We start from the raw sequence: 13868 nt of genomic DNA, 5'->3' as shown, positions 1-13868 counted from the left end.
CTGAAGTTGGACAGTTCTATAAAGACCTACAAGACCTTCTAGAACCAACACCCAAAAGAGATGTCCTTTTCATTAGAAGAGACTGGAATGCAAAAGTAGGAAGTCAAGAAATACCTGGAGTAACAGGTAAATTCAGCCTTGGAGTACAAAATGAAGCAGGTCAAAGGCTAATAGCAATTTGCCTAGAGAACGCACTGGTCATAGCAAACACCCTCTTCCAACAACATAAGAGAAGACTCTACACATGGATATCACCAGACAGTCAATACTGAAATCAGACTGATTATATTCTCTGCAGCCAAAGATGGAGAAGCTCTATACAGTCAGCAAAAACAACACCAGGAGCCAACTGTGGTTCAGATCATGAACTCCTTATTGCCAAATTCAGACTTAAACTGAAGAAAGTAGGGAAAAACCACTAGACTGTTCAGGTATGACCTAAATCAAACCCCTTAATGATTATACAGTGGAAATGACAAGTAGATTCAAGGGGTTAGATCTGATAGAGTGTCTGAAGAACTATAGTTGGACATTGTACAGGAGACAGTGATCAAGACCATCTTCAAGAAAAAGAAATGCAAAAACGCAAAATGGCTGTCTGAGGAGTTCTTACAAATGGCTGAGAAAAGAAGAGATGTGAAAGGCAAAGGAGAAAAGGAAAGATATACTCATTTGAATGAAGAGTTCCAAAGAATAGCAAGGAGAGACAAGAAAGCCTTCCTCAGTGATCTATGCAAAGAAATAGAGGAAAACAACAGAATGGGAAAGACTAGAGATCTCTTCAAGAAAATCAGAGATACCAAGGGAACATTTCATGCAAAGAGACTCAATAAAGGACAGAAATGGTATGGACCTAACAGAAGCAGAAGATTAATAAGAGGTGGCAAGAATACACAGAATAACTATACAAAAAAGATATCCATGACCCAGATAACCACAATGGTGTGATCACTCACCTAGAGCCAGACATCCTAGAATGAGAAGTCAAGTGGGCCTTAGGAAGTATCACTACGAAAAAACCTGAGGAGGCGATGGAATTCCAGTTGAGCTCTTTCAAATCCTAAAAGATGATGCTGTGAAAGTGCTGCATTCAATATGCCAGCAAATTTGGAAAACTTAGCAGTGGCCACAGGACTGGAAAAGGTCAGTTTTCATTCCAACCCCAAAGAAAGGCAATGCCAAAGAATGCTCAAACTACTGCACAATTGCACTCATCTCACATGCTAGCAAAGTAATGCTCAAAACTCTCCAAGCCAGGCTTCAACAGTACGTGAACTGTGAACTTCCAGATGTTCAAGCTGGATTTAGAAAAGGCAGAGGAACCAGAGATCAAATTGCTAACATCCACTGGATCATCAAAAAAGCAAGAGAATTCCAGAAAAACATCTACCTCTGCTTTATTGACTGTAGATCACCACAAACTGTGGAAAATTCTTCAAGAGATGGGAATACCAGACCAGCTGACCTGCCTCTTGAGAAATCTGTATGCAGGTCAGGAAGCAACAGTCAGAACTGAACATGGAACAACAGACTGGTTCCAAACTAGGGAAGGGAGTACGTCAAGGCTGTATATTGTCACCCTGCTTATTTAACTTATATGCAGTGTACATCATGAGAAATGCCAGGCTGGATGAAGCATAAGCTGGAATCAAATTTTCTGGCAGAAATATAAATAACTTCCGATATGCAGACGACACCACCCTTATGGCATTAAGCAAAGAGTAACTAAAGAGCCTCTGGATGAAGGTGAAAGAGAGTGAAAAAGTTGGCTTAAAGTTCATCATTCAGAAAACTAATAAGATCATGGCATCCAGTCCCATCATTTCAGGGCAAATAGATGGGGAAACAGTGGAAACAGTGACAGACTATTTCTTTGAGCTCCAAAATCACTGCAGATGGTGACTGCAGCCACGAAATTAACAGATGCTTGCTCCTTGGAAGAAAAGTTATGACCAACATAGACAGCATATTAAAAAGCAGAGACATTATTTTGCCAACAAAGGTCCATCTAGTCAAGGATATGGTTTTTCCAGTAGTCATGTACAGACGTTAAGAGTTGCACTATAAAGAAAGCTGAGCACCGAAGAATTGATGCTTTTGAACTGTGTTGTTGGAGAAAGACTCTTGAGAGTCTCTTGGACTTCAAGGAGATCCAACCAGTCCGTCCTCAAGGAAATCAGTCCTGAATATTCATTGGAAGGACTGATGGTGAAGCTGATACTCCAATTCTTTGGCCACCTGATGTGAAGAACGGACTCACTGGAAAAGACTCTGATGCTGGGAAAGACTGAAGGCAGGAGGAGAAGGGGATGACAGAGGATGAGATGGTTGGATGGCATCACCAACTCAATGGACACGACTTTGAGAAAGCTCTGGGAGTTGGTGATGAACAGGGAATCCTGGCGTTCTGAAGTCCATAGGGTCGCAAAGAGTTGGACATGACATGACTGAGCAACTGAACTGAACTTTTTGGCCAGCCCAATATTTCTATTTAATAGTGATGCTCTAGACCCTCTTACCTCTATGATAACCACTCTGCCTTTACTTATTTTTCAAAATTTCTATTTATAAAGTTCAACTTGAAATAATGGATACACCCTCTAGTTAAAAAATAAAGATGGTGTAACATGAACGCTAAAAGGACTAATAAGGTGATAATTTTAATGGGTGAAAAACAACTATCATTTGGAAGAATTAATTTCAAATTCTATGACTTTCTTTAGCACTGCACACACCTTAAATAAAATTAAATAGCTCTATGTTTATGACTCATCGTTTAAAAAAACCTTTTCATGTCTAAAATAAGGTTGAAAATTTTCAATTAGTTTATTTCCTCCATTTCCCAGTGAGGAAACTGAGGCACAGAACTAATAGATATTCTTTTTCAAATTAACTTAAAATCAGTCCTAAGATCAAATCTATTCCTCTCCTCAAGTCTCCTACTTCAGAGAGTCAAGAACTGACCATATTTTAATTGTGTGCAAGTGCTCCATTTCAAGATATTTTTCAAGAAAAGAAAGCCATGTTTAACACACAGGAAACAAGCACTTGATATCAATGACCACATGCTTTTCAAATTAGATAACTGAACTGTTCAAACAGCTTTGTAGTATAAAAGCTAGGCTGATCCGAAACTGTTACTATTTGCTGCTTTAATTCCTATTTAACTTTTACTTTGAACTCATTATACTGCAACATTATTGGTACTCTTTTAAGCCCCACTCAAACGGCTGATACTTTAAAAAATGAGTGATGGAATGGGGAAAGCAGGCTCTAAAGATAAAGACAGGATTCTGATCCTGACTATGGGACTGAGTAAATTCAAACTCTCTGAACCTCTGATGTGCACAATTTGAGTACAGACACTGTGTTATCTGACTACTACTAGGATTAGGAGACAATGTCACGCTAATAACCCAGCAAATGTGTAACACTGAGGTCTGCCAGTCAGTCAGTAAGTGCCTATTATAGTGATCAGTACCAATGTTATCTTTCAGGCTATTCTGAAGTGCAGGATAAGGAGACAAAGACTAAATTGTTCATTACAGGCAAAACTATCAGGTCTACAAAATTGATAGTTGTTTCACTAAGACGTCTTTAGCCTTCCTTTTCCAATCTTTTAAAACACTATCATTTTAAATTATTTTACCTCTTTTAGAAGTAAAATAGTTCAAGGTTCCAAAATTACCTATTACTCCTTCCATTTCTTCCTGTGTATATACGTATTAAACACAATGCATACTGTATCCAAAATATGAACAATATCTTTTTCTTATTGATGTCTCCCCCAAACTGCTTCCTTTCACAGAAATATGTGAGAGTACTCTTTTTCCTTACATTCTTGCTAAAACCAGACTTGGTGGGTCTGTTTTGGCCGATGGTAAGCACAAGCCCATTTTTTCTCTTGAACAACTGTACACCATACACTTACATTTAACGTTTATCCTATTACATTAAACCACTGCCCCTACCCTCCATCACTGCTGGCCCTTTATGCAAACTGGTGAACCAAAAACTGAGGATCTGAAAGAAGTAATATAGCATGAATGTTACTGTTTAATTTCTATAAAAATATCAAGCCTATATTCTTTTCAAATACATTCACAACCTGTCAAATATACGTACATGGGATTATTTTTTAAAAAAGAACAAGTACAAACAAAGGGAAGCTGCTGCTGGGCACCCACCTGCTTCAGCCTGTCATAGTCCAGTCCCTCCGTCTGGACTCCGTTGGCACTGGGCTGTGACGAAGGTGCAGATTTTGGTCTGGACAAATGAAATTTTCAGGACAGGTAAATAACGCTTAGCATATTTAATGAGTTCATTAGTAATTGCAAAGTTACCAACCCAACACCAGATTAGAGTAGATTTCTTAAAACACGTGTTAAAGAGTTAATTATCTTAATAGTCGTAGAACTAATTAGGATATAAAAAAATATTTTTCTCTTTTTACAGCATTATCAGTATTTATAAAGAAATTAGAAAAAGTTGATAACATGACAAGACTCTTCCAGTAAAAAGTAGAGGACAACGCTCTTTGGGCACGAGGAGGGTGACGGGTAACACGTGGCATCGTGACCAGGACAGACGGGAGGCCAGCTGCAACGACCCAGCCCAAGTAACACAATCTTGTTCTCTCCTTTAGAAACTGTATGCTATCTACTAAATATCTGGCAAACCAATGAGAGGGAAATGATAAAGACCAGACTGTTTCACTCTGTATAAATCAATTTTCAAATTCTATGCCTTGGTTTCCGGTGGGGGGTGGGGGGCAGAATTGCTTAATGAGTATGATTTCTTTGTATGCGTTCCATTCCATAAAAAGCATCAAAATAAATAAGCATCTTGGAAATACGATTATTAAGTTGAAAATAAGTTATTAAGTTTAAAAAAGTATGTTTATATCCTACTGGCTTTGTGGCTATTTCCCAATGAAGTTTTTATAAAGATGGTATCTGAATGGTCATCTAACTACTTCCACAAACTTACTTTGTTTAAAAAACAGGGGGATGGTAAGGAGACAGAAGCAGACTGTCAATCATTATTACATTTTTAAAAGTTGAGCTTCTGTTAAAAAATTTTACATGAAGAAATAAGTCTTAAGAATTAGCCACATTTTAAGCAAAAAGTTTCAAAATCAAGTCAGTCAGTCATGACTCCCTCTCCAATTCTGGCAATAGGAGAAAATACGAAGTGGAAAAACTTAGAATTTTAACTGAATGATACTTCATTTTCAGCTTCTAGTATATATTAAGTGGCCACTTTTAAAGGGTCACAAATCAACACAAATGAAAACTATTAGGTCACATATTTACAACTTTGCAGAATACCAATGTGAGAAATCTGAACCAAGACTTAACAGGCATAACTTTTTCAAACTTAAAATTCTTATAAGGCATATTATACTTCAAACCCATAGACACTGTGTTTGAAGATGAAATCTTGAGTCACATTTATATGAAACATATGACAGCTTAAAAGATTGCTGTGAAGCAAATCAACTAATTTTACTACATATCTGCTGCTATGTGTATATGAACAAGAAAAATAATAACTCATAAAATTTCATTCAAGAGGCACTGAGCTAGGCCTGTGCTGGATAAGATTTATATGACATACTTCCTTTCTTCTTGAGACAATATACCTTTTCACCTTGTTGAGGAGGTGACTTAATTCCACAGTCATTTAAGATGTACTGAGATCCACAGTATGCAAGTCACGCTGCACTGCAAAATCCGCTCTATACAGTAAGTATCATAAACGCTGACTTTTACGCATTTCATTTACCCATACTGCCTGTTCCTGCTCTCCAGAAGTAAATTATTATTCATTCTGCTTTTCTTTTACATTTCACATTTAATTGGTACAAACACTGTTTTGGTTCCTTTTACTAAACTTACATAATGAATATCCTTGAAATTCATGTGAATAACAATAGTCTGTTACTTAACCAGGGAGTATGTTATAAATATATCCATATTTACTAAACAATCCAGAAAATTATTTGTTATATAATAAAAAAAATCGTGGAGACATGCAATTTTTAAAAACTTTAATTCATGCTAACATGCAATCCACCACCACCACCACCACCACCATCACCGTGATAATTAACTAAAGGGGGGAACTTTTCATACTTAAGGAAAGACGTAATCACCACTTTTTAAAAAAGGTTTGTCAACAACATTATCTCAGGGGGATACTATGTATGAAAGCATCAAACTGGAAAGATTTACAACAGAAAATCTCATGGTTAAATGCTATTTTTCTATGTGTTAGCAAATTTTCTAAATAAGTCTTTGGTCAAAACAATTAAACCACCTCAAAAAAAAGCAGGAAAAATTATTTCACTACTGTACTATAAATACTTTATGCAAATTTAACTGGCTAACAAAATGAACTTGCCAAATATTTTAATCATCAATGGCATGAAAATAACTGTAGCTAAAAACAATTTGGTCAAATAGAGTCTGATTACAGAACTCCTTACTCACTACCAAAGACAACCTCCTGTATACTATTTATGCTCCCAGTAGACTTGATGTGTATTTTAAAAAACAGATGCATACAGTAACATGAGTATAGTATCTCAGTTATTTCTAACATTAAGGTTTTCACCATAATTGATAACAAAAAAGGGGAATTTTTATTCCTTTATAATGAGAGTGTTGCCTCTAGATACTGTCAATAAAATAACTGTACTGCAACTATTTAAGTCCCTGTTCTGCCAAATTAATTCTAAATATAGCTTAAGCACTTGAGGATCTTAAGAAATTGTCAATTTTTTTAATTAAGAAAGAAATACATGGTTCATATCCTAAGTTTTCTTAATTAAAAAATGGTATAACAGGACTTTTCCTAGCAAACAAATAATCTGCTCAAGGATATTAGATGCTAGGTTGTTAAAGATACTCAATTTACTGCAAAGTATGTAGGAAACAGATTTTCTTCAGATAGTAAATTATTCACAATGGCTAGTCACTGTGGCTGTAATACTGCCCCGTCTTCCAGTGACAAAGAGTACAGGATCTTCTGTTCAACTTCTTAAAGCCTTGTCTTAGAAAAAGAATGGCTTTTAAAATAAAATGCAAAAGCTAGACACTCTCGATATATGTGGACTTCAGTTCTCATTCTTGTATTTCAGGTATGCTGACCATTTATATTTCTCATAATCCAAATATAAGCTGATGGCAGGGAAATGAATACTATTAATTTTTCTCACTAAAATCACTCAGAATTTTTTCTAAAAGAGTGTTTTAGATACAGCTAAATATGAAAGATTCATGCTATCGTCATTTCTCCTTTGTGGTGATTACCAATCCATGTAGAAAAAGCTCAGCCCTATCCTGAAAATGTTATTTAAAAGTCTCAAATCACAAAGTCACATCAGGATGATACCTGTGTAATGAATCATAGGACCTGTTGTCAAAAACAATCTGATTTTTCCTTGGAGAATCCCGTCTATGAAGGGGAAAAACCATTTAAAGGGATACACAATAGAACTCTTAAAAATAATTCTCATTTTGTTACTGTTTTACAGGTTTTTAGTTATAGCAAACAGAAGAAGAACTAAAGGAGTCCATTAACTTTAAAATAATTGTAAAAAGAAAAAAAAGATTACTTGGAGACTAAGTCTAGTTATGTGAGGACACTGTTCACTTGATAATTACAGAGACTTCTTTTAAAAAATCATTATGTAGTGGCTACTGTTACATACTGTAAAACCTACTTACATAAAAATTCAACAAGTATCAAAACACAGGACATTTCTATTAGAGTGAATATAAATAAAACTATAAACTCAAATAAAAAGCACAGTAAAAATCACTGTAGCTTGAAGTATACAAAATTAGCTCTTCTAAGGAGGCATGTAAAGAACTTTTTTCCATCTTGAATACAAGATCTGTAAGCTCCCAATAAATGCTATGGGAAGAATTCACAAACTTTCCAACGTTACATTCCAGTCATGATTTAGAGCTTTTTTTTTATGTTTTTTATTGAAGGATAATTGCTTTACAGAATTTTGTTGCTTTCTGTCAAACCTCAACATGAATCAGCCATAGGTCAACATTCTTGCTTTTATTCCACTGTCTGACACCTTCACTTAGTACAGCATATATATTACAGGATATTAATCGATCTTATCACTAACATAATTTTGACACTGCGTATTTAATTTCAGTACTGTGCAATGATAAAGTGTGCTTAAATAAAAGCAAAAAAATAAAAAGCCAATATACTTGTTTTCGGAAGGAATGAGGGGAGCAACTTAGGAAGAAAAGCAATACAGTTCTTTAATTGGGCATTTTAGAATGTTCACTCTGGGAAAAGAGAGGAAAACCATCTACCAGAGTTAGAACATGATTACAATACATTACTGGATAATAAGAACCCATATTTGATTAATCTATACAAAATATTTTTAAAATAGTGATGCTTAGAACATTTATTAAACTTTCTTTAGAAGTCTGAAAAGTCTCTGAGAGAATATTCTTTCCTCTATTAAATGAACCCAACCAGATCAAGGAACACATACATTCCACCTGGAGGAGTTTTTCCATGTCCCATCTTCAATAGAACTTTTGCCATGAATTTAAGTTTAGCTTTAGGCAAGCTCACTATGGAATCCCCATCAATGAGGCAGGGATGAAAGCAGGGACAAAGAGAAGGCATTCCTCTTCGTTACAATTTGCAACTTCAAAGGACACGGCACATCACAGGTCTGTTCTGATATGCACAGTCCTTGATAAACTGGGTTTTGTATAGTGCTACTGAAGAAAATCTGTAACTACTATTAGAGATACTTTAGAAGGCCACATCAATTAGGTATCTGGGAACATAAATGCAGTTTTTCCACTCTGTTGAAGAAACATGTTCACCAAAAGCAATTCCAGCCAAATATATTCATCTTTCAGTCACAAAGAAACTGAAAGCTTCTATACACTCAAAAAGGCCCAGTTTCTTTGTGAAATTTAATTAACTATGTCATCACCAAATCGTTCCCACCAACAGGAAGAACCACACAAAAAACCAATCCAAATTTACACTGAAGCTCATGTACCTGTGACAATATAAGGTCTATTCTTATATTTTTTAAAATTAGGCTTCTATAATTAGACGTTAAGCCTGCTTTTTTATGAGGCAAAAATAAGGCGAACAGCTCAGAAACAAAAGGCAAAAAAAACTTTTCATTCTCAAGACACACACTTTTTTCTAGGAGAAATATGAGTCCTTTAAACTGTCTCATAAACCAAGAAAATGGTTCATCTATGTTTAAGACCTATAATATAAAGTTAGTTATGACAGTAAAATATGCCTGGCTAAGGAATACTGAATTTGCTTGACCATGCAACACATAGCCACTTGTAGAAACATGGATTAACTAGTGCTGTTCCTGGGCATTATCTTTCTTAACTCGACTATAATTAGAAGTTTCAACTGAAAAATAAATCTTTCTACTTTATAAATTCAAAATTTTAGGTTTTATTCTGCTCTCTTAAACACTGTAGCCTTTTCTCTCCAGCTGCTTTTCAGTTTAAAGCATTATGTTTCTTTCAAAAGTTCAATGTTATTTATTGACAGTAATAATGATATTGAGGTTATACAGGAGAACGTCCTGTTTCTTAAGAAAAATGCTGAAGCAGCATTTAGGGCTGAAGCAGCACATATTTGCAAACTGCCTTCCAACTACTCAGAGAGAAAAAAGCGTGGATGTGTAGACAAGAGATCAAGCCAATGCTGGCAAAATGTTAATAACTGGTGAATCCAGGTGATGGATACATGAATGTTTGCTATACTATTCTTTCAATTTTTCTGTAGTTGTTTTGAATTTTTTCAAAATGTAAGTACTGGGAGGAATAAAAGCTATCTAGAAATTTCAGACAACCTGGGTGATAATAATAAGCATATGGTAGAATTCAGACCCATAAAAACACAGATATTAATTTCTTCTTAGATACAACTGTAATATAAAACTTAGAAAAAAAATGATTACCTGGAAATGACAGGTGACTTGCTGCCATTCATTGTATTTGTTCTTTCCCAAAGTTTTCTTGTCGGTTCTTTAAAAATTAAAGAACTTAAGTTAAATATCCTATATGCACCCAGAGTTAGGATTCTAATTTGCATAATTTCAGATCCCAAAATGAAAAGAAATTACTAAGCAACTAAGTGTGACAACTTTCTCTATGAAGAACTTAAGATTGTTAAATTTACAATACTGTAATTCTATACACCAGATGGTAACAAGTTTCTCTAATAAAAATAGAATAATATGAATAAGGGTAGGATAATTTTGATTAATTACAATGAAATTGTAGGAATTATTTTAAATTAATAAGGATAGCTTAAATTTATTAGAATGGGAGAGTACGAACTATACACTCTTTTAAACTATTTTAAAAAGAATCTTTAATGTGTTCATGTACTTCAATATTTAATCTAAATTCAAACAGACCTCTTGGCAAAAAATTCAAGCAACTCAAAATATATTTCAGAATCATCTCATTCTACTGTATTTCCTTGATTTTCACACAACCAATTGTTAGGACTTAGCAGACAATTCCAGTTAAATAAAATTAGGTTTCTCTGAGCTTTCAGTTGATTGTGTTTTGAAAAGCGAAGTTCTAAACTGTTTCTGCTAACCTCGGCTGCCTCACTGATGCTGTCACTGGCCTCACTGGATGACTAGGTGAAATTTGGAGTGGTAGCCTCTCATGGAAGAACAAATTTGGGCCACAGAAGAATCACGTCTAAGTTGTGCAGAATTTTAGCTTGAAAACCTGCCGAGTTCTACTGTGGCCCCTCAGCTGGCCTATGGACATGCATGTATGCTAAACTCAACTCTCAACTCAAGCCTGAAGCACTGCTTATGTTCCGGATTTCTGCTGCCTTGAGTCATCTAGTGAAACAAAGTCAGCATTCATCTTGCTTTACTCCTTGTCCATCAACCAGTTAATCATTACTCCTTCTGTATTCTCAAAGCTAACACACTCTCTCACTGACCACCACAGACTGAGCCAGTGGACGTCAGATAATCAGATGAGGATGTCCACGACAGACAGAATCAGAAACACATCCAAGAGATACCTCCAGAGTAGGGGAAAAGAGGGGAATCCTAAAGGACAACTGGACAGGCAGGGGATGGTCGTAAGAACACTGTCACTAAATAAGAGACAGGCGAAGTCATGTCTCCTAGTCTCTTCCAGCTCCAACTCCCCATCTCTGCCCATGCCATACCCACTTCCTTTTGAAAAAGCACTCCTTTCTCTACTTCCAGCTAAGCGAAATACTCTTCAAGGGAAGGCAAAATGTCACTTTTTCCTACAAAGATGATCCAGGTGACTCCTAACTATACAATCTCCTTCCCCTTGATACATTTCTTTAATATTCAACATGTGGTTATGAAACATTAACTTTTCACTTGTGTGTGTGTCTCAGCATCCAAGCTGAACCATGAATTTCTTGTGTTTAGGGTGACTTCATCTTTCGCTTCTTTTTGGCCTGGCAGGTGTCTAACATGTGGCAATTAGGGGGAAAAAACTAACTGCAGCAAGTGAAGTAAAAAAACCTCTAGACATTTCGAATGAATCCTTAATTTTATAAAAATGGTACACATGTGCAAACACACAAAAAAAACACATGCAAAATCCATGCTTCACTTTTCCATGTTTTAAATAAGGGGATATACATTAGACAAGGAGTCTGTACATAACCTTCAGGGAATCAGTGAATATTTTGAAATGATGATCAGTTTTGTATAAAAATATGATTTTTTCTTCCCTTGGAGAGGGCTCATAGCTCTTTTCAAATTCCAGAAAGTTCTGTGACTCTAAATTATAGCTGAGTCCTAAAATATCTATGGTTTAGTAATAGCATGTATACTGATTTGGGGAAGATAAAGGTAAAAATAAGTAAATCACAAACAATAGAACTTTTAATGAAGGTAACATAAACTGATTTGAGTCCTATACAGAGGAAAAATTATTCAGAGTTACAATATTAATTATAATACAGCAATCAGGCCACTACAGAGTCACTATTCAGTGAGAATGAGTGGTTGTTATAGGCATTTCCCTATAGTCGATTCCTATGGCTAACTCTAAATATTAATTTATCAAAATGATCAAACTTCATTCCAAATTAGGTAGGGGGAGAAACAGGCGTTCAGTGTTTATTCATTTAGTCAAATATGAAGACATGACATGTAAAATCCTCGCCTTTAAGAATCAATTACTAAAGTGTTTCTCTTTCATCTAAATAACATATTTTTCCTTCTTTAAATGAGTAACTTCAAGTGATTAACAATAATATACATAGAATGTGTAAAAATGATGATTTTCAGAGAAAGTCATAGAAAAAACACTTTGGATTTTAATATATCTCCCAATGTCATAGAGAAATGAACAGCTGCTTCAGGGTCACAAAAGGTAGAGGAGAAAGTCAGTGCTTTCAAGTGTGAACCAAGAATTTTAACGTTTTAGTAGCTAAGCAGTCACTTGATCTAAACATGGGGAAAGGGAGAATTTTTAATTGAGAAGTACTAATATTTAGATAAAGTTCATAAAGATGAAAATGTATCCCTTGAACTTACCAGGTGTAGTTGTTGAAGAGGCCTTAGAAGTTACAGGCTCTGAGTCTTCCTAAATATACAGAAATACATATTGATAACATCGTATCTTCTAGAAACCTGCTGTATACATTTGGTGCTTTATACCTTCTGCCATTTCCCACCTTTTCCTTCATCAGTCTTTTCTCTCTTCTACACTAAGTTTAGACTTTTTTCCTATCCTAGCAGCCCCACCTCCAAACTCCTCCCCCCTCCACTGCAGTTCCTCATGGATCCTTCCTCATGCGTTCTCACTGAGAACTGCACACTCAATGAGAACCACACTTGCCAATGTGCTGCTGAATGCAAGAGAGGGCACAGCTAATAACCACCGGTATTTGGTCAAATTCCTTCAATTTTAAATGCAAGGAAACTGAAACTCTCAGATAGTTTACAAACCTAGGAAAAAGTCCTTCACTCCTTTAACGGCAGGCTTAGGTACATAACTAAATATAAGTAAAGATTCCAGTACTTTTCCCCTAACTACACACATTCAACCCCTTTTACTGAGAATGTCATTAAAAATATATAAAAAGTGGTGCCATTTTTAATATCTGAAGAGTTAAAAATAAATATTGTTAGTTGAAATTAAATTCAAACTAATCTTTGACATGAGCTATACTTGAATTTCACATTTTCGGGTGCAGCAGACTATTTTAATTTTTATTTCTTTTTCGCTCACACCACTTGGCTTGTGGGATCTTTGTTCTCAGACCAGGGATCAACCCATATCCCCTGTAGTGGAAGCATGGAGTCTTAGCCACTGGACTGCCAGAGAAGTCCTCATGAAGTAGACTCTTCTTCATTAACTTACATTTTTGTCCTCTTTTTGTTCTGTTTCTATCATTGATCCCTTTTCAGCAATTCTTCTCCTAGAAAAAAGGTACATCAGATTAAAAAAATTAAAACAAATCATGTAACAGTTTAAAACTATACCAAAAAGGAAGGCCTTCATCTAGTTAAATTAATTACACTTAGAATAAAATTAACACAATTCTTTCAATTCTGGACACATCCACGTAATTTCTCACTCACCTCCTGGCCAGCAGGGCACTCATTTCTTCCATTAAACCACTACCCCCTAAAGGAAGGGGTCCATTTCCACGACCTGTATCTGTTTTAGATGAGGCCGAATTCACACCAGCGGTGTTCCCTCCGCTTGGGAAAGAGGCATCTTCCATCTTAATGAGAATATAAACACATAATAAACTCCTATGTGGGGCAATCCTAATATATCAATCCTTTATTAATATATTACATT

General features: G+C 35.6%; 1 protein-coding gene and 1 long non-coding RNA gene across 10 annotated transcripts in view; one reads left to right on the top strand and one right to left on the bottom strand.

The window, feature by feature from the left end:
* Positions 1-4605, top strand: part of LOC122452249 — a 29388-nt gene extending 24783 nt beyond the window's left edge. Inside the window, exon 3 of the long non-coding RNA XR_006272637.1 lies at positions 4456-4605. This is a non-coding gene — a long non-coding RNA (uncharacterized LOC122452249). The remainder of the gene's footprint in view (positions 1-4455) is intronic.
* ENAH (ENAH actin regulator) overlaps positions 1-13868 on the bottom strand; it is a 157272-nt gene that overhangs the window by 5147 nt on the left and 138257 nt on the right. For 6 of the 9 annotated variants that reach the window (XM_043485750.1, XM_043485749.1, XM_043485751.1 and 3 more), the window contains 5 exons: positions 13643-13788; positions 13422-13479; positions 12593-12641; positions 9995-10061; positions 4188-4266 (listed from right to left, as the gene is read on the bottom strand). In XM_043485750.1, coding sequence (XP_043341685.1) covers positions 4188-4266; positions 9995-10061; positions 12593-12641; positions 13422-13479; positions 13643-13788 — 399 coding nt within the window. Of the gene's footprint in view, positions 1-4187; positions 4267-7398; positions 7462-9994; positions 10062-12592; positions 12642-13421; positions 13480-13642; positions 13789-13868 lie in introns of all 9 variants that reach the window. The other 3 variants (XM_043485755.1, XM_043485752.1, XM_043485753.1) reach the window with 1 other exon arrangement.

This window comes from Cervus canadensis, chromosome 13 (genome assembly GCF_019320065.1).
Source record: "Cervus canadensis isolate Bull #8, Minnesota chromosome 13, ASM1932006v1, whole genome shotgun sequence".
NCBI classification, from domain to species: Eukaryota; Metazoa; Chordata; class Mammalia; order Artiodactyla; family Cervidae; genus Cervus; species Cervus canadensis.
The sequence above is the reverse complement of the archived record's forward strand: the minus strand, read 5'-3'. Positions and strand labels throughout refer to the sequence as shown.